This window comes from Rhinichthys klamathensis, unplaced genomic scaffold, assembly GCF_029890125.1.
Source record: "Rhinichthys klamathensis goyatoka isolate OS25496 unplaced genomic scaffold, OSU_Roscu_1.1 h1tg000036l_1, whole genome shotgun sequence".
NCBI lineage: Eukaryota > Metazoa > Chordata > Actinopteri > Cypriniformes > Leuciscidae > Rhinichthys > Rhinichthys klamathensis.
Window position 1 is genome coordinate 7,918,231 of NW_026606584.1, and position 26,081 is coordinate 7,944,311.

At 37.2% G+C, this 26,081-nt stretch overlaps 1 protein-coding gene across 1 annotated transcript in view; it reads left to right on the forward strand.

Annotated features, from left to right (window-relative positions):
• Nucleotides 1–26,081, forward strand: part of tgfbr3 (transforming growth factor, beta receptor III) — a 122,193-nt gene that overhangs the window by 87,702 nt on the left and 8,410 nt on the right. The window contains exons 5-14 of the mRNA XM_056246239.1: nucleotides 1,257–1,440; nucleotides 4,350–4,512; nucleotides 6,352–6,499; nucleotides 11,207–11,402; nucleotides 12,261–12,547; nucleotides 13,524–13,679; nucleotides 14,495–14,641; nucleotides 15,240–15,422; nucleotides 18,871–19,167; nucleotides 22,359–22,533. Of these exons, the coding sequence (XP_056102214.1) occupies nucleotides 1,257–1,440; nucleotides 4,350–4,512; nucleotides 6,352–6,499; nucleotides 11,207–11,402; nucleotides 12,261–12,547; nucleotides 13,524–13,679; nucleotides 14,495–14,641; nucleotides 15,240–15,422; nucleotides 18,871–19,167; nucleotides 22,359–22,533 (1,936 nt within the window). The remainder of the gene's footprint in view (nucleotides 1–1,256; nucleotides 1,441–4,349; nucleotides 4,513–6,351; nucleotides 6,500–11,206; nucleotides 11,403–12,260; nucleotides 12,548–13,523; nucleotides 13,680–14,494; nucleotides 14,642–15,239; nucleotides 15,423–18,870; nucleotides 19,168–22,358; nucleotides 22,534–26,081) is intronic.

The window sequence follows — 26,081 nt, forward strand, 5'->3', positions numbered from 1 at the left end:
AGCCATGTTTTCTTTAATAAAATCCATTGCACAAAAAAACCATTCCATGTTATCCTGAATCTGTAAATTCCAAAACTGTGAATTCCAGCAGGACATCTCTCTCCCACCAATCTTTGCTACACACTTTTATCCGATCTTCACATGCACAGATATTGTATGCGGAATACATGTGATGCAGATCTGTACATATAAACAGCATGTTCGCAATCTGCGATCAGTTTTAATTTATTCACATAGACAAAAGGTCTGTGCATGTAAACAATCACTGTCTGCTAAACATTCAACTTATAATGACTTGCACTTAAAATGAAACTGACTGTATGCTATACTTTTTCAAGTTACATTATCCTAACTTTATTAATGCTAACCATTTGAAACCACAGAATGCTAAATTGTTGGCATATTAATATTATATTAATATTTTGGCAAATGTACTATTATGGGTTCAAGATGCACACTCTGCTGAGTCTGCATACTGCATGACAAAGTATTTGATCCCCTTAAAGTCGGACTTTGATGGTCTGCATTGCTTTTGCATGTGTGAAAGTGTGTACATATGTTGTCTATAAGGCTAATCTCAGCCGTTAGCTCTCTATTCTACCTCGTGCCCATCTCCTCTGATGCACAGCAGTGTGTTATATAAACAGTGGAAAGCCGACACCTTATTGTGTTAGAGGACCATGTGTAAAAATATGGTGCACAGCACACATTCAAAGAGGCTTTCAGAAAACCATCAGGACAGAGTGTTAAAGATGTGTTTTGGCAAAGATCGTGTGGAAGGTTAAATTTTGGAAAGGCCTGATGTGATACACTTTTTCCTTTCCTCTCGTAATCTGTAGTCTTGCCCTTAAACTTTATTACCTCATATTTTCTCCCTGTGAAATGGGATGTGCATATCAATACAGCTCTGAGTTTTATGGGCCTGTCTTCATCGACAGAGAGATCTTTGTTTCTTGAACTGTCAAGGGGGGAAAAACGCTCCACCAGTTAACAAAAGGGGTTTGTATTGTACATCAGGGTAGCTCCCACATAAAAAAAAATCTGCCAATTTCTCTTTGTAATACGATTGTTATCGTGTTGACAAAAGCCACAATTACTAGTCAAAGTGATTGGGAACTGGAGTTATCAAACCTGGAACTACTGCGTACTTGTTTAGTTATTAAAAAAATGAATCCATCAACCAATCAGAATTAAGAATTTAACAACACTGTGATAGAAAATGCATTAACTGTTTTATTTTGTTGATCTTGTCTTAGGTTGCAGAGGGATCTGAAGTGCATTTTGAGGCAGGAAATTTCTCTGAGTCATGTGAGGTGAAGATGGAAAACCTTCCTCATGGCAATGAACACCTGCTTTCCTGGGCCCATCAACGCTACCGTGCTGTTACCTCTTTCAGCGAGCTCAAGATGACCCATGAAATCTACATCAAGGTTGGAGAGGGTATGTATCTCTGAGCATGCTCAGTTTTACCTATCCCTCAAAATCTTTTTTTTTTTAATAACTGTTATTAATATTTTTTCCTGATCACCTGACACTTTTTTAAATCAGTATGTTTTGTTAAAAAAAAAAAAGTACTTAGTTTAAGTTTATTTGGCCTAAAATAAATGTGCCATTATCTCTGATCTTCAATCATGGCCCTGCACATGCTAATTCACTCTCAATGGTGCCTATTGACAGTGTTTAGTTACTGGACCCATGGGTAATAAAGCAAATCCCAGTGAAGCCACCAGTCATTCTAATTTCTACTGGGCAACATTCGGTTTCATTTAAATACAACATGGCGGAATCTGTGGGCTTTCTCTGTCTTTCGTTCGTAATCAGTTGATTTGCTTGCATGTCAGGCTCATAAGCAGCCGCGAGATAGAGAATTGATGGAAAGGCCAAGTAAACATACGGGAAGAGTTTCAGATGAAAGCCCTGACTGCCAGCTTGTTCGTACGGGCCCTTTGCCAAATCTGAAGCCTTTCACAACAGTTCTTTTTAAAAAGGGAAGGATGAGGGAGAAAGAGCAAACCTAGAGGAAAAAGGGAATGAGCAAAAGGAAAGTTTGGCAGGGAGGGTATAGAAGAAGCATAAAAGAAAATAGAGCCCAAAACAGAAAGTCCAAATTTATAGCACTACCAGGAAGCCTTGCAAGATTCTGCTAAGAAAGTATCTTAGCCATCTGCCCAATGACATGAGCCGTAGGGCGGGAAATTGGCTTATTCTCAACGGAAACGGTTAGGGGGATTTAACTTGAAACCGACGCTTGGACTTTGATATGATGTTTGAGTCAGACAGGGCTGCCACATTCAAATAGTTTGTTGTTTACTCGTTGAGAGCATGAAACAGGGAAAGCAGAAACAGATACTTGCAAATGCGTGCCATTAGCGCAGCAAGCCGCAGGGATCGTTTAAAGAAAGAAGAAAAGGACAGATCCTGCTGTGTGTTTCACCCAGGGCTCCATCGTGTTTCCCCCGCTGAGTTCTAAGACCAAACCAGCAACACGTCTGACTTCAGTATCTATCAGCTGTCAGGTTGCCCGGTTAAACTGCTGGTGCTCATGTTTCAGTCCGTAAAAGAACACAAGATTCCAGCACTGGAAGAAAGTAATGACTGCATCATTCAAAGTACGCTTTCCAGTCTCCAAGCTTGTTTCAGTCAGTCCCGTAAAACATTTGGCCCAGCGGTGTTTGAGTTTGAGGTTTGGCAGTGACTCAAAAGGCTGTGTTTACCTCTACAGGAGAGTTCTGGCCTTCTACTCTATCTCAACCCTTTGTAGCTCCGCATGAGAGCGGACATGCTTCCGATCTGTTTGCTGTAGAGAACAGGCAACCCTCTTTCCCCCAGCACCTCAAAGAGCCAGGAAGAGCAGACAGTAAGAGATGCCAGCCTTTCATGAGGAGTTGACACTCATCACACTTGCGCTTTGTCCAAAAACTTAATGGCCAAATAAGGAAGCATCTGTCTTCTGTTTCTCTGGGGCAAAGAGAAGAGCCGTTATCTCTTTTGTGGAGGAGCAAAGAAAACAGTGTTCAAGAGTGGAGAGGATTTTTTTAGGAAGTAATTAATCTGCAACAGGACAGATCAGGTCAGGCTGTGTTTTTGATTGAATGATGATGGTTTTATTTTATATAAGTGATTAAAGATTATACATTTCCAAGATTATAAACATCGACTGATAACCATGTCCTATTGGTTGGTCAGAAGTGTCTCCCTACTTTGACAGTTCCCATTTTTACTGACAGGTTTGTCAATGAATGCTGATTTTTTTGGAGGGGAATTTTGAGTAAATGGTGTGTACAACTAATTTGCCATCATTTAATTATATTTTACACTACTGTTCAAAAGTTTGGGGCCAGTAAGTAATTTTTTTTTTAAGAAATTAATACTTTTATTCAACAAGGATGTGTTAAATTGATCAAGAGTGACGGAAAAGAGTGTTACATTGTTACAAATTTTGTTTAATTTTTTTTATCAAAGTTTGCACAAATATATTACGCATTCAAAACTGTTTTCAAACTTGATAATAAGAAAAGTTTCCTGAGCACCAAATTCAGTATATTAGAATTAGAATCATGTGACACTGAAGACTAGAGTAATGCCTGCTTAAAATGAGCTTTTAAATTTTAAAATATAATTATATAGAAAATTATTATTTTAAATTGGAAATGTAATGCTGAAGCAGTGATGAAGCGGGGAGAGAATCCACATGCAAGAACTACTTTATTAACAAAACAAAACAAGGAATCCAGGACAAACGGGGAAACTCAGGACAGGAGCATATTGCAGCAAACAACAACTGACCAACCACAAGAGAAACACAAGGGCAATTATTACACAGCCTAACAAGGTAACAAGGGGGCATGGTAAATTGTCAGGGGAACACATGAGGGTAACCAAGGGAACTAATAAGACACCTGGGTAGACTAATCAACATGGAAAGACTACAACAAACTACAAAACATGGCACAAGACAGGAAATAACACAAAAGTCCTCACACAAGACAGGGGAACACAGGCTGGGATCATGACAGTAATATTTTCCTATATTACTGTTTTATTGTATTTTTGATCAAATAAATGCAGCCTTGGTGAGTATAAGAGGCTTTCCAAATCATTCAAAAATCTTGGGCCACTCCTAAAAAATGTTCAACTCCAGTCTGCTTCCATTACTGCTCATGTACAGTGATAGTCAGTGACAGTGAAATCAAGTGATACAAACAGCGAAACGTTCCAGCGCTTTTATACTAAATATAAGATTACAGGACTGTAACTAAATGTTGGTTAATTATTTGTCAGTCAAACTTTTCTATGTCCTCAAAGTTTCTATCAGCCCTTGGCCTAAACATTTCTCATATTTGTTTCAGACCCCGTCTTCTCCGAGACCTGTAAGATTGATAACAAGTTCCTGTCTCTGAACTACCTGGCCAGCTACGTCCAGCCCCAGCCATCCACAGGGTGTGTTCTCTCAGGTCCTGATCATGACCAGGAGGTCCACATCATTGAGCTCCAGGCACCAAACTCCAGCAGGTGAGGAGAAGACTGTTGTACTGTTGTACAAGTCAAGGATTAAGATATTTCCGTAAAAGTTTCTGTAATACAGTGGTAAAATACAGTCATATTCACATTATTTAATTATATTATTTATTTATATAATTTTCTTTTTAAAAGACAGCTTTTTAGAGCTTGTACAGCAAAATTAAGAGCAAAGAATGTGCATTATTACGAAGACTTGCTCTGCTAAACCCTAAGAGTGTATGATAGTAAAACGTTCTGCTGCAAGACAAAGGTGAACCCCATAAGAGATCTAGACAGATGGTGCTGGGGAGGAGGGGGGGCTATAGACATAGTGTGCAGAACTGAGCTCCATTTAGTTGGACTGCAAAATAAAAGCGAGTGAAGATAGGAAGAGGCAGTTGATTGGCTGCAAAACCGGCGACGAGACAGCCAATCGGCGTCACGGTTTCATGACTGAAACAAAAGTGCATTCAATGATGGGAAATGTACACTATTGTTCAAAAGTTTGGGGTCAGTAGGATTTTATTTATTTATTCATTTACTTCAAAGAAATTAAAACTGCAAGGACCGATTCAATTAAGAGATATACTGGTCGACCAGTCATTAATTAGAAACGGCTGGTTTTTGCTTTTTATTTTGGCTGATCTGTGTTCCAGAAGTACACCCATGCACACAAACTGCACTGGAATCATTTACCAAAATGTCGCTGTGTGGAAATAGTATGTGAAGCTGTAATGTCTGCAAAGCACAAAAGAAAAGTCACCCGAAAGACCATGATGGGTAATTTAAAAGTGTTGATGACAAACAGACGCAGACACCAAGAAGCAAACACGCATTCGTCTGCTGCCATATAAATAAGAGCCACTTTCCTGTGCTTGCTAAAGCTGCGTGAGCGTATACCTGTGTGCACCCTGCATGAGAAAGTGAACATTTGTTCAGCTCAGTTGGTCATGTGGTGGACGAGAAAAGAAACAGACTAGCTTGTAACAAATGCTGCATTCATGCCATGTCGTAATTACCGTAGTCTCGAGATGACAGAACATGACATTCTATTTGGAAATAATGTATTTTTTATGGCAACACTATCAACGGCTAAATGAATCTGTAGCGATCAGGTGATACAGCGGTCGCGTGGTAGAGGTGCGAGCTCTCCGAAAATTCCCATCTTACAAGCTGTAATTACAAGTTGAAATCTTGTAATTACGCTAATAACAACATGGCGTGAACGCACCTCAAGCTAAAATGCTTCTTTTTGTAAAAAGCACTTTCACACACTGTATAAAATCTTCAAATAAAAAAATTTCAAACTACGAATAATTGTGTTGCTGACTATACTGTGCAGGATATTTTTGTTCATATGGGTGTGTTTAGTATACCATGGTGTGTATATATACACATGAGTGTTCATGGATGGGTGTGTTTGCTTTCGTGTGTAAATGTACGTGCTTGTCTCTCTGTATTTGTCATTTTAGGTTGTCATTGTGTTTCCTCCGGTTTTGTACAGTTTATTTGGAAATAGGCAGGAACTGGGGTATTGTTGATATTGGAAAACTCTGCAGGGTAAAACTGTCTCCGCCCACAACAATATCACTCACTGTTGCCTAATAGTGACTTAAAAAATGAAAAACAGATCTAAAGATATGCAAGCATCATGATGGATCCCAGCACTGCGTTATGTGGTCTGTTTCACATGTGTCCAGCTTTGTTTTCTAGGAAACGATCCAGTTTTTTAATCAATTGGCCAGACGGAAAGCATGTTAAAGCTGAAGTTTAAATTTTCCAAGATTCTTATGGCCTTCCTTCCATTTCTTCTCTCTCTCTCTCTCTCTCTCTCTCTCTCTCTCTGAGTAGTGCATTCCAAGTGGATGTGATCGTGGATTTAAGGCCGCTGGATGGTGACGCCCCACTCCATCGTGACATTGTGTTGCTTCTGAAATGTGAGAAGTCAGTGAATTGGGTAATCAAAGCCCACAGCATCATCGGCAAACTGGACATTGTGGTATGATGTTTACATTTTTTAGCCACATACAATATGGGGAAAAAAAACAATGGTCATGAGGGATTTGCAGGTACATTATGTATATCTGTTCAAAAGTGTGGGATCAGTTAGATTAGTTTTTGAAAGCATTCTTATGTTCACTAAAGCTATGTTTATTTTATTATTTTTATTTTATGTTTTATTGCAGCCAGAAATGGTAATATTGTGAAACATTATTAGTTTGAAATAAGTGTTTCAAACTGTAATGCTGTACTTTAAGTATTTTCTAATTGATTTATTCCTGTGATGGTAAAGCTGAAGTTTCAGCAGTCATTACTCAGCTTCAGTGTCTTCAGTGTCACATGATCCTTCAGAAATCATTCTTACATGCTAATTCAGTACTCAAGAAACCTTTTATTATTATTATCACGGTTAAAAATGGTTGTGCTGCTTAATTAAGCGTGGAAACCATAATACAGTGTATTTTTTCAGGATTTTGAAAAGAAAGTTTAAAGAACAATTGAAATTCTGTTATTTATTTTGATCAAGTGAATATGTCCTTGCTAAATAAAAGGATCAAATTCTTCTTAAAAAACAAAAAAACAAAACAACAATCATAGTGATGATTCCAAAAGTTTGAACGATATGATTTTATTATTTTTGTCATTAAACTATACGTAATGCTTACTCTTCAAACCATGTGAAAAGGCTGAGCAAAGGATAGCAGGTTGATGCAATGAATTGTGTGATCTGGAGGCCTGTTATGAGATGGAGTAATAACAGAAGGAGGGGTATAGTGAGTTTTTCTTCAGCCAGAGCCTTTGGAGTGTTTTTATTGTAGCATTGGCCTGACACTTCAGAATATGAATTATGAGAGCGTCTGTCTACTGGTTTCAGATAGCACAGCATAACATTCACACCACTGAAACTGTCACTACACTGCACAGCTCTTGGAGAGCGACTTGCGCACACTCTGTGTAATTTATTGCTAAATATTTGTGCGTTTTTATGTGCTGCTTATAAGGAAAAAATCCACACTGTCGTTAGAATAAGTCACATTCGTTTTGAGTTTTGAGGTGTTTATATGATAATTTATATATATTTTTCTAAGCTGGAAAAGTGTAATGTAGAGTACAGTACTTTATATACAACTGCAATGCAATTCTTTTACAAACTGATCTCTCACTGGATACACAAAGATAAACACCAAAATAGAACTGTCACGCTTAGTCCAAGGGAAGAAGACGACGCAGATAATCCAAGTGCAGAAACACAAACAAACAGTGTGCATAGCACAAACAATACTCCACGATGAATGAAAGGAAATGAGGAACTTAAATACACAATAATGATTAACTCAAAGACTAACAGGTGTGATCGTAAATGAGTGACCATGACAACTAATAGGCTTTATGCACAACTTCACTACTTCCTGAACTTCAGCCAGCCCTTTGTTTCCTGTCTGTGGGCCTTTCTCAATCTGTGTTCTTGTCTGTACTTGTGTCCTTGTGTTCTTGTGAAACGTCATCTTTTGTGGCCCAAGTACTGTCCCAATACACAAGTTTGCATTTTGGCAAGAACAGTTAAAAATCCCGAATGTGTTCTTGACACGCCCATTTTACCGAGGATGCATCGGTTGGTAACTTGTGTGAACTTGACGGCAGAAATATCCCAGCATTCAATTCGGCATTCGAGGAAGGAGAGGCAGGTCAATACAGTATTTCGTTTTTCTACAATTACGTACACTATTTCATCACTAAATTCACTTCTGAGAACATTTGATGCGAGAAATCAACTGTGTAGATTTCAAATATTGGCATTTTTACGAAAATTTATGGCTAATCGAAAATGTGCTCAAACGTTTTCGGAAGTGATAATCTCCATAAGCGCCTGCGGGTGTAACGTTAGCTATCGAGCCAACCGGCCAGTTTGCTCACAGACTCGTTTTACCCCACAGTCAAGAGACCATTGCAGCCTGGCTGTTATCGTCAATAATTCTCGTTATGTTTGGGTACTGCAGACGGTGTCTGTGCGGGGGTATTATTGCGCAATACCAGCAAGAACACATCGTCTCAAACTGTCAGCAGCGTTCTGTGTGCTCGTCACCTTGTGAGTTCATTCTTCCAAGAACAACTAGCAAGAGCGTTCTCCCCAAGAACACAAGTCCGTTCTTTGCATTCTTGGTTTTGAGAAACACCCTGTCATTATTGGACAAACTGATTAATCCAGGTGTGCCTGATTATTGTTACTGAGACCAGGCACACCTGGATTAATCAGTTTGTCCAATAATGACAGACAGGAAACAAAGGGCTGGCTGAAGTTCAGGAAGTAGTGAAGCTGTGCATAAAGCCAATTGGTGATGGGAAAAAGAGAACAAAGGAACACAGGAAAACAGGTGACTAAGCATACTGACAGAAAACGAAACCAAAACTAAGGCAAGACGTGACAAGTACAATAGACAACAATTTACAGTGGCAATGACAGGATTTCGCAAGTAAACACAACAGTGTTCCTTGTGCTGCTTTAAAACTCTAACAGAAACGGACGTGGAAGTCACTTGCATCACTTTTGCACAATAGCACACATGGACTTAGCTGGTTTTGCAGCAAAAGACAATTAAATTAGTTAATATCAATGAATTGACTAAAGTGACATTTTTTGAAAATAAGGCATTTCAATAACTGACTAATGACCTCTTCATTGCCATTAAATTGAAATGACTGAACCTAAACATAGGAGCCTGATAAAAAAAAAAATGCTAATTTAAAAGAAAACAGACTTAGAGGTTTTTGCATTGCACTCTTCCTATATTATATATAACAGCATGTTTTGCTAAATGAAAATACGGTTACACTTTACTTAAAGGGATACTCCACCCAAAAATGAAAATTCTGTCATCATTTACTCACCCTCAAGTTGTTGCAAACCTGTATGAGTTTCTTTCTTCTGCTGAACACAAAGGAAGACATTTTGAAGAACGATTGGAACTGTTGACTTCCATAGTATTTTTTTTTTCTACTATGGAAGTCAATGGTGCCAAACAACCGTTTGGTTCCAATCGTTCTTCAAAATATCTTCCTTTGTGTTCAGCAGAAGAAAGAAACTCATACAGGTTTGCAACAACTTGAGGGTGAGTAAATGATGACAGAATTTTCAATTTTGGGTGGAGTATCCCTTTAAAGCCTTAATGAATAATGCATTATATAAAAGTAATGAATTAAAACACAACAAACAACCAAATTCAGATGTAACAAGGGATCTGCGAATATTGTAATGCATTTTATCTTTGATTACAATTATTTATGAATAAGTTATATATATATATATATATATATATATATATGATATAATGCATTATAACGTACATTATGAATAGCTTTATAATGCATTGAGGACTCCCTGGTATTGTATCTCAATTGGACCTTCCTGGTTAAATAAATACATCATTATACATAAAGGCTTTAAGTAAAATTAAGTTAAAATTCTTATAAAGTACAAATATTTGAATATATATAGATATATATGTGTATTTATATATAAATTATATAAATATATTGAGATCCTTGATCTACAGTAGATGCACATGTATGTAGATCAAACCATTAGGAGTGGTCCTGCATTATGCTATGGTGTTCTGGCATTGACAATCAAAGAGTCATAAAGTTCATTAGAGAATTTTAATATGAATGTCTAAGTGTGTGTATAACGCATCTGTCGCCATGAATGTGTTGCACTTGTCCGTGTCCGAGTGAATCAGTTACAGTGGTTAAGAGTGTAGGAGAATGTTATGCCTAAGTTATGCGTGTGATACGATCCACAGCCTTGTAAAATTAAAGCCCTGCTACTGTTGGCATATTGGCTCAAGCTCGTTGTCCCGCCTGGTGAGGCAGTTGTGGGAAACACGGCTGGGAATGAGGAACATCTGTTCTTCACACCCAATAGAGAACAAACTGAATCTAACTTTTAATTCCTATGTAATTTGACCAAGATCTCAAACCATCATTTAAGTTGAACCTGGAAAATTGTCAAAACTACAAATGTATTATGATTTTTTCATACTTGCCAATGGCATGCGATTTGACAAAAAAAAAGCCGTTCTTACTGACCATGAGACTGCATTTTGCATATTTTTAAAAATTATTTATTAGCACAATCTTATTTTTTGTCTATAAGCTCAGGCACATGAGTATTTATGGGATGAGGTGAGGTCTCAATCTCAAAACCATCAAAACCTTTTTTTTTTGGTGACTTGTTTGATATTCAACATAAAACAAGATTGTAAATTACTTCTGTTGGTAAATTTATTCTGAAAAGGTAAAAGTTGTTTGGCATTTGAGCCCTGATATGAGGATCATATCATAGTTCTTGAGGATCAGTCTATAGTTAATTTGATTCAAAACATGCATGCAATTTGCAATCTTTTTTGGCCTTTTTCTTAACTTCAACTTGGAGTTTAGTGAGTGTTCATTTTGTACCTTAAAATAAGGTATTAGATCAGAATATGTTGTCAGTGAAAACAAGAAGAACCTTGGCTTATAGTTAAAGAGTTGTGAAATGTGTCTCACAAAAAATGGACTTGAACAGAAGTAGATATCATTTTATTTCCTTTCTGACTATTAATTTTTTTGTTCTAAACTACAGTAAAGAAAGAACAAGTGTGACTGCATTCCTCTGTTTCTGCATGTGAAGTGAATGTGTCATCTTATTATTTCCCTTTGTCCTTCTCAGACGTCAGATACCGTCGGCCTGAATGATGACACTGAAAGGCTGATGCAGGTATCAAAGACGGTCAAACAGAAGCTGCCCTCCGGATCTCAGGCTCTGATCCAGTGGGCAGAGGAAAAAGGGTTCAACCCCGTCACTTCCTACACCAGCACCCCTGTCGCCAACCACTTCAAACTGCGCCTCAGAGAACAAGGCAAGAGCAACAACCGAGATATGAATAATATCGACTTAAAATAGTTCAAATAAGCTTAATTAATTGAATACACAGCAAAAAAATAAATAAATTCAATACCCACACAGATAAGGCTTGTTTCCACCTGATAGCTTCATGCGTTTTCTCTGATTGGATAGTTATCCGGTCTTAAAAAGACCAGGTGTAAATGCCCTCCCAAACACTCAATCACTCACTCACTCTCTCGATCACTCATACCACTTCAGGAGGTGGTCTGAGACACATTCCAGGCGAAACTGGACATGTGTAAGTGCATATGGTTGTTGAAACCACATATGTAAATTTTATTCTTTCCAAAAGGGTAAAAATAAACGTGTGAGAGCGTGTTATAGGCTATATGATGTTATAGCCAGATATGACAGCATCACTGCAACACGCATCAACACAGATGAGTAGCTGAGCATCTCTTCAGCAAGCCAACGCTCAAACTGCCGCAAAGGAAATATCTGTTGCTTTTGTTGACATCGGATTTATATTCGTTTTGCGGAGACACATTTATGTGGCCAAGTGTAAATGTAACCGTTTGAACAAATCGGATAGATATCCGATCAGAGAAAACGCATGAAGTGACCAGGTGTAAACAAGCCAATACATTTTTTCTTCAAAAACAATTCTTTTTGGTTCCTAAGTAAATCTCATAATACAATTTTGTACTGGAAACCAAGACAAAAATACTTTTTCAGTACTGATAAAAAAGAATACATACAGTTAATGTCAGTTGGTTCTAACTGTGTTTGCTTTGTGTGTGATTTTCTTGCATCTACATTACCAATAAGTGTTCAGGCAGATTGATGTTTAAATCTCTTCTTTCTTGATCACTTCCAGACCTAGGGAACATTGATGAGGGAATGTTCCCACCTGAGCTGTCCATTCTCCGCAATATCAACCCAAGGCCCAGTGCCCGAGATTCCCCTGCACGGACTGGGTTCCCGTTCCCCTTTCTGCCATCCATGGAGCAGGGCCTGTCATTTTCACCTCCGATGCCATCTCTTGAGGAGCGAGTCTATCAGGCTGGGGGTCTCGAGGAGCATCAGGGATCTCCAAATGTAGGATTCAGTGTGCAGTGTGAGAAGAACAAAATGGTGGTCAGCATTGACAAGGAAACTCTACAGGTAGGAAACACAAGTGACAAGTGCACAACCTTTTGTACACGCAAATATTGGATGAGCATTGCAGAGTAACTAACCAAAAGTAGTGGGACTACTAACGCAACTACATTTTTAAGTAGCTCTTATGTCTGTTATGTTTTTCAAGACTGCATATATTTGATAGAAAATACAGTAAACGTATTGTGAAATATTGTTGTTATTATTATTTAAAATAACTGCTTTCTATTTTCATATTTTGTAATGTAATTTACATGTGATTTTCAGCATCATTACTCCAGTCTTCAGTCATATGATCCTTCAGAAATCATTCTAAAATGCTGATTTGATGCTCAAGAAAAATTTCTTATTATTATCAATGTTTAAAACAGTTTTGCTGCCTAATATTTTTGTTGAAACCATGGTACATGGTTAAAAATACAATAAAATTATACATTTATTTAAAAGAAACCTTTCAATGAAAATCTTTTGATGTATTTTTTGTATTCTTTTGTTGTTTTATTAGTAGGTTGTAGTGTAGCCAACTACTTATTTAAAAGGGTAGCTTGAGTATAGTCGCACTATAAACTACTGTTTCAAAGTAGCTTCCCTAACACTGGTAAAAACTAGATGTTAAATGAGTGCAGAAGTGCTGTGTGAGAGACACCTTGTTTTTCCCTCAAGCTGATGCAGTGTGAATATTCCCAGAATGTGTGGGCCATATGCACTGACGTCAGAAACCAGAAGTTTAATATACGTGGTGTAATATACCACTTCAGAGAGAGAGAAAACCCTCATTCTACAATCAAAATGCTTTTGAGCAAAGTTAGACCAGCTTGCAAGTCTTGTTTGTCACAGTAAAAAGTTGCAACACACAATAGATCTCGAAAGCACAATAGATTTAGAAAGCAATATCTTGAGGACTGATAATAGATCTTGTTTGATATGTTGTCAAAGGTCGAGATTTTTCCTGTGAAGTCATGTTTTCCTAATGTCCTCACAGGCCAATGGGTTTGGAAAACCCAATATCACTCTTCAGGACTCCCAATGCAAAGCAACCTCCAACACCACCCACTATATACTGGAGACGCCCCTGTCTGGCTGCCAAACCACCAAAATCCCCTCCCATCCCAGCCCAGTGGTCCTCTATATCAATTCAGTGAGTACTAAAGCCAATATACAATCAATAATATCAGATGTGAAATCTAGTCCTAGGGTCAGTTGGAGTGTCCCCTCCAACACGCCGTATCTGTTTTCTGTTTCCTGGTCCCGCATGTGTGTTTTCACCCAGCAGGGATGATTCACTTCCACACTGATTTTTTTGCGATAATTTCTAGCGGAAATTCCTAAAAACACTTTTAGCCTTGAACCCATTAAAAAAAAAAACTGGACAACCTCCCAAATATGTATCTTTTACTCTGAACTCTGAGCCTCAAGGGCAATTAAAACGATGTGACCCGTATGGTCAGAGTTCAGTACTGGCTCACAGAGTGAGATCCACAGAGCATCAAAGGAGGATGTTGTTGCAACGGCAATCCTATGACAAATTGGCAAGTCTTGTGTGAATCAATTTCACCTCAACTAGACAATGTTCACAGGCCTCTTTCACCTTTGAACCCATAATCTGTCCTGAGCTCAAGGAGGCGATTCTCATATTATAATGTGAATGGATTGCTGTGTTTTTTCCGATGAGAAGTACTCAGAGTTTTTTTTTTTTTTTCATCTGCCTTGGGAGTTACATTGCTGAAATTGTGCATTCCCATGTATTAAATCCAGTTTTCTCATCTGTTTTGGCAGACCTTTGGCAAGTATAGATTTCGATTATCTCTGACTGTATCTGTGTACACCAGAGTGAAGCAATGTCATTTCTAAGAAAAGTTTTGTTGAGGAAATTGTATGATTGTTAGGAAGTTGTTGGGTTTACCTTACCTTATTACTGAGAAGTCATGAACTAAGTGTGTCTGTGATTGGCAGATTGTTATTAGCCAATCGGAACAGAAGGATGGAAGCGGCTGGCCTGTTGACGATGAAGATCTGGAGTCAGGAGATGTTGTATTACCAGGAGATCCGGAGGTGACTGGAAGAATTTTACCAGAAAGTGGACCTCGTGCATCTATCTTGGTATGATATTCACATAAAAACTATATTATTTATAAATGGTACTACCGGAATAGAAACAACAAATTTACAATATATACAAACAATGTATTGTATCCTCATACAAACAATATATTTGTATGAGGATAAGAACATCATTTAAATCATTCCGCTCTAAAAATCTTCCTCTCACTGCGACTCTCAAACGAGATGTGGCGAATATTATAACTGATGTCTGATTAGAAATCCTAAAATACAGTTAATTAATCTATGTAGTCATAACCATCAATGCATCAGTTAATGCATTATATAATATGTAACACAAATTTCTCTGTGCTACATATCATATCATATTCTCTTAATTATATCTTGAATTGTTTGAATGGTATTTTTTTTTATTCTTTATGACGTCACCATAGGAAGATAATATATTTATAATATGCTAATATTATGATAATATATATGTTTAATTAGGACTGCATTTACTGTATGTGATCAAATACATCAGGATAACGATATTCGGTCTCTCTCACCTTCACATTTCCCTTTAATTGAGTTGAAAATTCACTTTCACAAAAGATTAATATTAATATTTTCCAATTCTCTGTTTCTCTGTCCTTAGTTCAACTGCACATACCGTAAGAACCAGGGCACCCCAGTTGACAGTAATATTGGATCTGATGATTTCGTTGTAGATTCTCTAGACAATGTTACCTTTAACATGGAGCTGTATAACAATCCCTTCCACTTAACCATCCCTGAATCATTCCTCACCATCACTGAGAACAGGCCCATCTATGTGGAGGTAAGCATATACATATACATATGTGTACATATACATAGGGTTTGAAATAAACACCGGCCGACCCACCAAATGCGGGTAAAAATCAACTGTATTGATGTCAAATCAGTAGCCAATTTGGTGGGTTATTTCCACAAATTATGTTCACTCAATTTGCTTGTGAAGTTTATGTAATCTGTGCAAATTTGTTTGCTTTGAAGGGAATAGCTCAGACCCAAGAAACATAATAATGTGGGTTATCTAACCCCACTGTGAAATGGACAGAACCACCTAGCTTCGAAGAAGGACATCTGCCAATTTTTAGCAGTTACAGTGGGACACCACGTCTCTTGCCTCCTCTGAGCCCGTTGAGTTTAAACAGAACCCCTAAAGTGTGCGGTGGGTTCAGTGGGGGGTAATTGAGAATGAATGGGGGAAAGTCACATGAGATGAGGCAATGCCTCCATCTTGCTATGATTGGATATGATCGGTTATAATTGGATATGATTGGTTCGTGCAATAAATCCCACCTCTTATTTTTGTGCGCTTTCTCGAATTGGCCTGAATGTAGACAATGATGGCGTTAATGGGAAGACTAATTAAAAAGAAAGTAAACATCTCAGCCATTTAGATATCACCGCTTTGTCGTGTTAAAATCAAACTTGAAATGGACTGAAAACAAGATGACTGTGAGGGTTTTAGTGAGCAATCAGCTTTGTGAAATGAAATGTAGGCTACATCTTCGTCTGTGATCGGTGTGTACAAGCTTGATGACTGCTGAAAATAAGTTGACTATTAAAACGAAATTTTAAATTTAACTTTGCATTGGTAAGATTTTTTAAGTCTCTTGTGCTCACCAAGACTGTATTTATTTGATTAAAAAATAAAAGTAATTTTAAATAACTGTAATATTGTGAAATATTATTACAAATTTAAATAACTGTTTTCTATTTTATTATATTTTTTAAAATGTGATTTGTTCCTGTGATGGCAAAGCTGAATTTTCAGCAGTCATTACTCCAGTCTTCAGTGTCTCATTATCCTTCCGAAATTATTCTAATTTGCTGATTTGGGTCTCAAGAAACATTTTTTATTATTATCAATGTCAAGACTGTGCTGCTTAATATTTTTGTGGAAACTGTGCTAGACTTTTTCAGGATTCGTTGATTAATAGAAAGTTCACCAAAATAACACCATTTATTTGATATACTGTAATTGCTTTTGTAACAATGTAAAAGTCTCTACTGTCACTTTTGATCAGATCAGTGTAATGCATCCCTGCTGAATAATAGTATTATTTAAAAAAAAAAAAAAACAGTAGTGTACATGTGGAAACCATGGGGCATTACATTGTACAATACATACATTCTGTGTGTGTGCTATTATGGAAAAGATTCCTTTGGGGTTCAATAAAACCATTTCCAGTGTTGTAACCACATTAGAAATCTAATTTAGTAATTGAACGAGAAACCATATACACAAATATAGTCACTGCCAAAAGCTCTTGAAATACAAGATCTGCTTTTACCCTCTAACCATGATGTGTGGTTCTCATTGTGTATGGTTTCTTGTTTCTAATACCATAAGCGCCTGGTGTCTGTCTGTCTGATCAGACATTGTCCTGAGTATGTGAGCATTTACAGCTGCAAAAGTACACACGTGTGTTTAGATGTCTCTCTGTCAATCGCTGTGAAAGCAGTCTGCTGTGAGTGTGTGTGTGTGTGTGTACATTTTGTCTGGTCCGGGAGCATGTCATATTGCCATTAATCAGTGGGGTTTCAAGGGGGCAAGGCTGACAATATTTGATCTCAGAGTGGAATGCTCAGGTCCCCGTTTTTAACTCTCTCTCTTCCAGGGTTAGAGTCTTTGATTAAATGTGTTCCACTGAAGGTCTACCTCATATGCCATATGAAAACATCAGATCAGTGCAGATTGTTCTTGATTTATAGCCACATCAATGGAGGATCTGCTGTGTCAATCAGACAGCAGATCACAAAGAGGGTCCACACTCTTTTTGGGCCTTGCAAAAAAAAGTTTTTAATTAATCTCTCTTTTTTTCCCCATTTGGTTATACAAGTCTGCCAGTGAGTTGAGAATGCACACATATTAATATAGCCAATCACACGGAACAAAACGTGCCACACTGCATGCTAGCTTGAGTTCAAGGTGGCAGAACAATAACAGTGAACCTAATCACTCAACAGTTATTTATTAAGAATAAGCAAAGTGGCATAGACAATTTTAAAGTATGGTGTTTGAAACAACAGAAAGGGCAATGGACATCACGCAATTTCCCTATATGTAGCATAAACTTTAGTTAAGCTGTCAAACCACAAAAAGCTTGTTTCTCAAGTAAATCTATCCTTGTTTCACTGATTTTTGTTGTTGTTCTTTTATTTGGAAAATTAAACAAAATACTCTTTTGCAATAGGATTTTTAGCAGTCTATTCGTATCAAAGGGTTCACCCAATAATAAAATTCCTGATGTTCATGTTGTTCGAAATGTAGATTACAGCTTTTTCAACATTTTAGACCGTGATCACTGACTGTAAATCCAAGTCTTCTGAGCCCACTTGTGCAACAATGCATTTGCACATGTAAATGCTTCAGACTAGGCTTGACATCAGTGATGCTTTTGCCTTATCTTTTAACCAATGTGTTGCTCAATTTGAATATGAATATGAATATTGAGTGGAATATGACTTACATTTTGGACTGTTCTCAGACAAAGCTAATTTACGCATTTAGAAATCTAGCAAGTCATTTTTGTGGTGTGACAGCCTGTCATTCAGCCAAGTCAATATTATTTCTGCATCTTTCGCATTATTGTTCAAGGTTCATAGTCTGCCTTTCTGAAATGATTTGGCCACTTTCCTGAGTTTGACACCCCTTTGGCACAGTTATATTGAGGAAATGGGATGTGATGTTTTTCGTGGCAGCTCTCGTCTGTAATGCGTGCTTTTACAACATCAGATGGCCAAACTATTACAACTGAATGATCCTCAAAGATTTATTCTAGGCACAGAAATCTGACGTCAGAATTTGTGATTCTTGGAACGGTGAACACTTTGACAATGTTTCTTTAGACAGTGTGCCGTGTTAAAACAAATGAACTGCGTCTGTGCGTTATTTGCTGATTTGAAGCGATGCCTGAGATAGTTTGTGGGGGAAAAAAAATCACAAAGACCGATCAAAAAAAGATAGACTGAGCGTGTCTGGCAGAGGAATAGACATAATATATAGCATCTAAGCATCACTCTGCTGATCCATCTCATACTATATGAATCACGTTTGATCGTATTATTGAAAAATTGTCAAAAAGTTGTATTAATCAAGATAAAGAAAGCAGTTTTTTTCTTTCTCTATTTGTCTTGCTGTCTCTATCTTTTATTGTTTGCAGCAGATGCATATTTTGTCTCACAGAAAAAGGACTTTTCCATTATTAACAGAGACATGTGACCTTTCTCTGCAGATATCCGCCACAAAAGCCGACCCTAACCTTGGGTTCATGATCCAGACCTGCTTCATATCTCCAGAATCCAATCCTCTCATGCCGTCAGACTACGTTGTCATAGAGAACATATGTCCCAAGGACGACTCTGTACTCTATTACCCTCAGCGAAGCGATTTCCCCATCCCTCACGCCCAGATGGACAAAAAACGCTTCAGTTTCACCTACAGATCAAAGTTCAACGTGTCATTGCTCTTCCTGCACTGTGAGATGTCCCTCTGCTCCAGAAGAAATGACCAGGAGATGAACCTGCCAGAGGTAGAAACCAACATCTAACATATCAGTTCTGTTCCAAGATCTAAGCTGTATTTTAAGGGCGTCACACTGTACATTAGGTGTGTTCATAATGCAAATGCTGTTTAAAAAGTTGGGCAGTGACATTATAGTGCCTTCTAAGATACACTGTTCCTTGTTTTCGTAAATTCTAAAGCATCATCACGTGTATCGTTCACAGAAAAGGCAATATAGTGAAAAACTAAACCCAAGATGGCAGAAGCAAGAGAAATGTTCATTCATTACTGAGAAATATAATTGAAAATAGTGTAATATAATTAAAAACACCCAATAATGCGGTGTACTATGTGTCGTATTCTTATTTGAGTATTGCTTAGCCACATGCTAAAATCAAACTATATTTTAATTAAGTTTGGATGATTCTATGCATTTTTTGCGTTGGTTTGCAGTAAAAAAACCCACCAATAATCATTATGTATTTTAGTATTAATAGTAACACTAAAAGTAGTTGCCTGTACATGAAATCCTGAAATCAGTTGTGGCCTATCAATTCCTGCTCATTTTACAATAGAATTCACTGTAATTAAGTTAAACACTTAATGATTTGTTTGCAATCAGAGTTATGGATTTTAATAGCTAATATTGCTTTACCGGCCTTTGGTTAACTTTTTTTTTTTTTTTTTTTTTGTGGCATGCAAAATTGTGGAAATAAGACTCCAAACTGCAAAATGGTTTTGAATTTGCAGTATTTCTTACAGTAAATATAGCAAAGTCCTGTAGGAACTGCTATGTAGAACCTTCCAAATGGGTTCCTCATGAATTTCCATTTCGGTTATGATGTTGCCTTAGAAGGAAACTTCCTTTTTTGGCAGCCCACTAGGTTTTGGAACACTGCCTTTATCTCCTTTATCTTTGCTTTCATCATATACACATTATTCCCTCATTTCTTTGTATTATTTATAAAGATCTTTATAGATGACTCTGTGATAACATAGTTCAACTTCTTAAAACTATTTAACTCCAGTACTAATCAATTTAAGCTGATTAATATAAACTGCAGGTGTGTTAGCTTTCACACAATCAGATTGAAAATCATTCTATTGCATTATCATTTATAGAATCAAAATTAGCTGCATTGTGTATGCTTGTTTTATTTTAGACTCCACAGGGTTATCTCATTAAGTCAGAGTACAGGAACGCAGATAACTTATTGACCCTAGCACATCTTTTCAGAGTAGTTGCTTTATTATATGGATAGCATGAACACACTCTTTAATTCATTTATATAATCTGTTTGACTTTGCTGTCCATCCTAAGAGTTGCTTTTTGATTCATTGCCTTGGCACGGGTCACTCTTATGCCAGCTGCTAGCATCAATCCACTCTCTCTGAGTGCGGGATGCATAAATCTCAGGTTACTTCAGTTACCATCCACAGAGGAAAAACAAATCTCCAACTTTCACTGTCCTTTTTCAAATTCCCTTCCTCCCTCACTTCTACACATAATCATTTTAATCTCCTGCATTTTCAGCCACTCTAATCATCATATTGCACGTTAAGGTTGTTTATGTCTCACCTAACATGATCTTGAAAGTGACTCATTGTTTGGTCGTAGATGTTTACAGTTCAGCTATAATCTGGATGAGGATAAGAGATGTGACACGTCAAACTGTATAAACTGTGTATGAAATTATATGTGCTTTCTCTTCGAAGAGTGTGTGTTCAGTTTGGCTCAGGCACAATTTCGGCCACGAATGGTATGGTTTTAATGGCTTGAAATATACACTAATCCATGCTTATGAAGAACAAAGTGAAAATTTGAACAATATGAATGGTCAGATGGGGTCACTGTGAGAGTGTTTCGGACCAGTTGATAACAAATCAGTAATGTGTTGCAACAAATGTTATTGGTTGCTAAAAAAGGTAATGAACCTTTAAGGCAGTGGTTCTACCACCTTAAAATAACATTAACACAGAGCATGTATTTCTAAAAGGCAAAAGTCTGCCTCTAGTATAAAAACAGGAAACATGGTGGTGTTGGAAATGGTAAAATACATGATATCCAACCTTATCTTTTACGGTCAAAACTGACTGCATCCACACAAGCAGTACTATATAAATAAAGGTGAAGGATAAATATAGACACAGATTGTGTCTATATACAAACTCTCTTCGATACGAAAGCATACCCTATGTGAGTTCTTGTTTTTAATGTTGATAATATTATATGAGCAAGAATAATTTTTTTGATTGCAACATGATTGCAAATGTGTCACATACAACAGTTCAACTAACAAAAATATAATATTAAGTAGCGTACATTTTAAACAGAGCATTATCAATATTGTTTGCTCTTTTTGCAACTATTGCATCTCCAAGCAATACACAGCGGTGTTTCTTTAGTGAACGAATCTCCGTCTTTGAATGAATCGGGAGAGTCAATGATTCAATGACCAATTCATAAATACACATTTGGTTCCAATTTACATTTGTTTCGTTATTGAATGAATGAATGGCTTGATGACTTACTCATTAAGACGTGACTTGCAACCACCTACTGTCGGTTTTAGTTTAATATTTAAAAATACTGTTACCATAATTTAACTTTTTTAATTAAAACATTATCTCATAACATTATTTATGCCATTGTAATTGCATTAATGCCACCTCTGAGCAGCATTAAACAACGTTTAAATACATCTAGATGCAGCTTGTACCACTGCAATGCAAAGATGGCTTTTGTTGATCAAGATTTCATTTGATTGAAATTACTGATTTGGTTTAATTTATTGCTTTATTTATTAGATTAATAATTATATTAATGGAATTTTAAGAATTTGACAAACATAACAAATACATTTAATATAGGGTTAGAAAAACTGCCCAACTGCTTCAAGGTAGCTTTTAGGGGTAAATAAGATAAAAAGGTGTACCTTATGAAAGGGAAAATAAATGAATGTTGATATATAATATATAATGAATAACATCCTTTTTATACATTCAGAATATCTGTTTTCTCTGTTTGCCAAGCTGCAACAGACTCCAAAATCTGGCCTCTCCTCATAATAAAGGAAGTGCAGTTGTAAGCCTGTTTATTATAATATGCTCTTTTATCTCATGAGGGAGGTTCATGTTGTTTTTTGAGGATTGTGGTGCCCATATGCCAACGATTACAATTGGATCTTATTCTAACATTTCTGCGTTTTTTCTTTGTAGTGTATGTTACCGGATGAAGCCTGCACTTCCCTCAGTTTGGACAACATCCTACTCATGATGATGAACACCAAAACCATCACCAAGCCAATGGTGGTCATCTCCGACAACACACCTGTCACTGTTAACACACCCGTCACTGTTAAGGTCCCTGAGGAGAAAATTCCACAACATCTAGGTAAAGATCACAAGTCAATACAACATCCAACTTTAGACATTAAAGGTGCACTTTTTGGGATTTTTTTCTTTTCTTTTTGCAGTCATTTCAGTATTATAGAAGCTGCGTTTTTTTTTTTTTTTTTTTTTTTGCTGAATTTAATATCTTAGCCTTAGATATTCTGAAGAACATCTTGCTGTGATTGGCATATATGAAGCATCATGGGAAAATGTGTGTATCTGAGGTTGTATATGTGTGTCAGTCACTCAGATCACAGGTCCGAGTTCCTGTCTTGTCTCACTTTGTGGCGCATTACACCCATTTGGAGTCTTTTAGTATGTGACATTTGAGTTGAGTATGTGTGCATTTGCGTGTTGTGCTTTCAATGTGGTTTGATTTTAAAGTGTGTGATTCATTAGAGATGTGGGACAAGGGACTCATAGATGCATCAGAGGAGAGGAAAAAGACCAGCTTTCCAATTCTGGATAGCATTTGTTTTCACTTAAACATTCTTTAAGACCTCCCCTTCTGTACAGACAGAGAAGGAGATTCAGAGAGCAAGAAAAAGGAGAGAATGAAGATAAGGAAGAAACTTGACCATGATAAAGAAAGGGAGGTTTTTGCACTATATACCTGCAGTCTGCATTTGCCATAGATGGACTGTGTGGTATACAAGAGGACAGCAGGGTGCTGTCTAAACTTTTTTTTTTTTTACAAAGAAACTTAATATGACCATGCCTGATTTGTTCTGTTCCCTGTATCTTCTTGGCACTATTGCACCTATTGCGGTTGGAGTGAATCAACTTTACTGACTCGCAACTCTAATGAAAATCATTCCGGTTTAATAACACAATGTTGCTGTGCTGCTTGTAGCAAATGGAGCATGCATCTATTAGTCACACTTGATTAGGTAAATGATTGCCACTCCTGAAGGATGCAAGCTGGGATTTTATTGCCACAAGTCAAGTTTTATGTAGGTTTAGTTGTTTCTGAGTGGAAACAAAATAAAAATTCTGTTCCTAAGAAAGCAGATGACACATACCTGGAAAATGTGGAGTGAATCCAGATTGCATGTGAATTCAGTGTGAATCCAGTGTGGGCTCACTCTTGATGAACAAGCTTGTGTGTGTTGCCAATGTCAGGTTTATTCTCTCTGGTGTGAATTAAGTAAACTCAGATATGCCATAAAAAGTAATGAAAACAGGCTTTTCGTCTCATTTTGAACACAAAGACGACTCTTGTACAGACATGGCAGAAAAGCAAAAAGGCTCAAAGCGCCGCTCTGGACAGGATCCCAAAATGTTTGGCTTAATCTACAAATCAAAGAGGGCAGTTTATGGGAGTGCCATGCTTGAGAAAAACATGGCAGAACAAAACATTGCCATCCGAAAAAAGATTCACGATCAGAAAACATCAACACTTCCCTACCTTTTTTGGTCTAAAGCAGAGGTACAACCTCACACTGAATTTTTGTAAATGTTTTTATTTTAATTTGGTGTGCTGGTAATCACACAGTTGCTGACTTATTACTGTAAATGACTGAGGATCACACACTAGACTTAAACGTTATTCCGAACACATACAACTTTAGGGGATGCATGACAAATGAAAACAATGTGTTTTAAAATAATCTCAAAATATCAAACATGTATGATATCCTCCAACTGGACAAAACATCGTATTCTCTGCCCATCATAAACCATGCGATTTTCAGCAAAATCTGTCAACTTGGACTGCCCAAAATCTGCAGAGCAGTTTTGACTTCCTACCGTGTGTTTCAAATGTCTAAGTTGACTGAGAGTTTAGAGAGACTGGGTTCTCATGGTAGGTCTGTCTTCAAAGATTGATGTTTTGCTAAATTATTTCATTCTGAATAAAATGAATGGGATTTTGACTTTTTACTGTGCTCTTTACCAGAGGTGTAAAGTCCAGGGGTCAGAAAGTAAAAGTCCTGCCGTATGTTTATTCCACCCATGAACTCAGCCAGCTGATTTCACTAATTAGTTCTATCTCCTGGCTGGAAAACTGTGCTAATTAGCAAATGCCAGGTGATTGGAACAAAATACTGAGGAGGACTTTTACTTTCTGAACCTGGACTTTACACCTCTGCTCTTTACTGCTGAATCAGGCAAACACATCATCTTGTTGAAGTTTGTCCAATGCTTGTCCAAAAAATACACACAAGAGTATTATTCTTGTGTTCATACTTCCTTTGAGAAACCCAGCTAGTCCTAAAAAGGGCGAAGTAAAGAACAGCACAAATATGTTCTGACACCCGGGAGGAGATCTTGGGCGGTGGTGACTACATACAATGTTGTCCAAGTCATTAGGGCTAGTTCATTTACTTCCCTCCGAGATACTTTACAGGGTTTGTGGGTGGAGTAGCTCAGACAAACCTATGGCAACGGCAGAGCAAACCACATCCCTTGCTTCAAGCTGACATAGCTTCTCCCAGGAATCCTCTAATCGTACAAGCTTTTGTTCTCTGTTCTGTTTCGCTTCCTCTTGTAAGCCATAAATACAGTACATTGAGATTTTATTTTATTTCACCCAAAAATGAAAATTCTGTCATAATTTACATAGATGAATTTCTGTATTCTGTGGAGCACAAAAGAAGATATTGTGATAGTCAATGGAGTCCAAACAACATTGGACCTCATTAAATTTTTATATATAAAAAAAATCATTACATTTCTCATTGCATGGGAAAAAAGACAATTATCACAGATATGCTACCATTTAAAAGTTCATAAGTATGCTTTTTTAAAAGAAATTAATACTTCATATTCAGATTAATACTTTATTCGGAAAGAATGCATTTCAATTATTTTACTTAAAGGTGACCAATAAAGACATTTATTATGTTACAAAAGATTTCTATTTCAAAGTTCTTTTGAACTTTCTATTCATCAAAGAAGCAGCGCAACCGTTTTAATGCTGAAAGTTAAGCTTTACCATTACAAGAATAAATTGCATTTTAATATATTAAATCAGAAAATAGTTCAATTCTAATATTTCACAATATTACTGTTCTAATATTACTAATTAGAATCTAATATACTGTTCTAATATTACTGTTCTTAGCTTTTTCTTTTTTTAATCAAATAAATGCAGCTTTGGTGAGCATAAGAGACATATCTCACCGACTGCAAACTTTTGAACTTTAGTGGGGTTTTTTTGTTTACTGTTTCTCTACCCTTTGCTTAGGCCTATAACATGTACATAGACAGAAGTGTTGATGACAAGCTTTATATTTTTGAGCTGTCCTGCACAGATATGATATAGGGGTTGGTTCTGGTGGTGATTTGGGGTAAAGGGTAAAAGCCTGAGGTGGGAGCTGTTACATAGCACTCGCTCTTGTTTTAACAGAGCGCTCCAGTGATAGTCTGTCATCAGTCTGTCAGAGGGGATGAAAATCTGAAGGTGCTCTCTCTGAGAATAGCCTCTATTGTGCTTGGGATTTTGGCGCTAGACCAGATGGGCTATGAAGCTGGTGGCCACACAGGGTCTATTGTGCTGTGTGATCAGTGATCATTAGAGCTAATTAGAGCTCTGAAAGTCATTCGGCC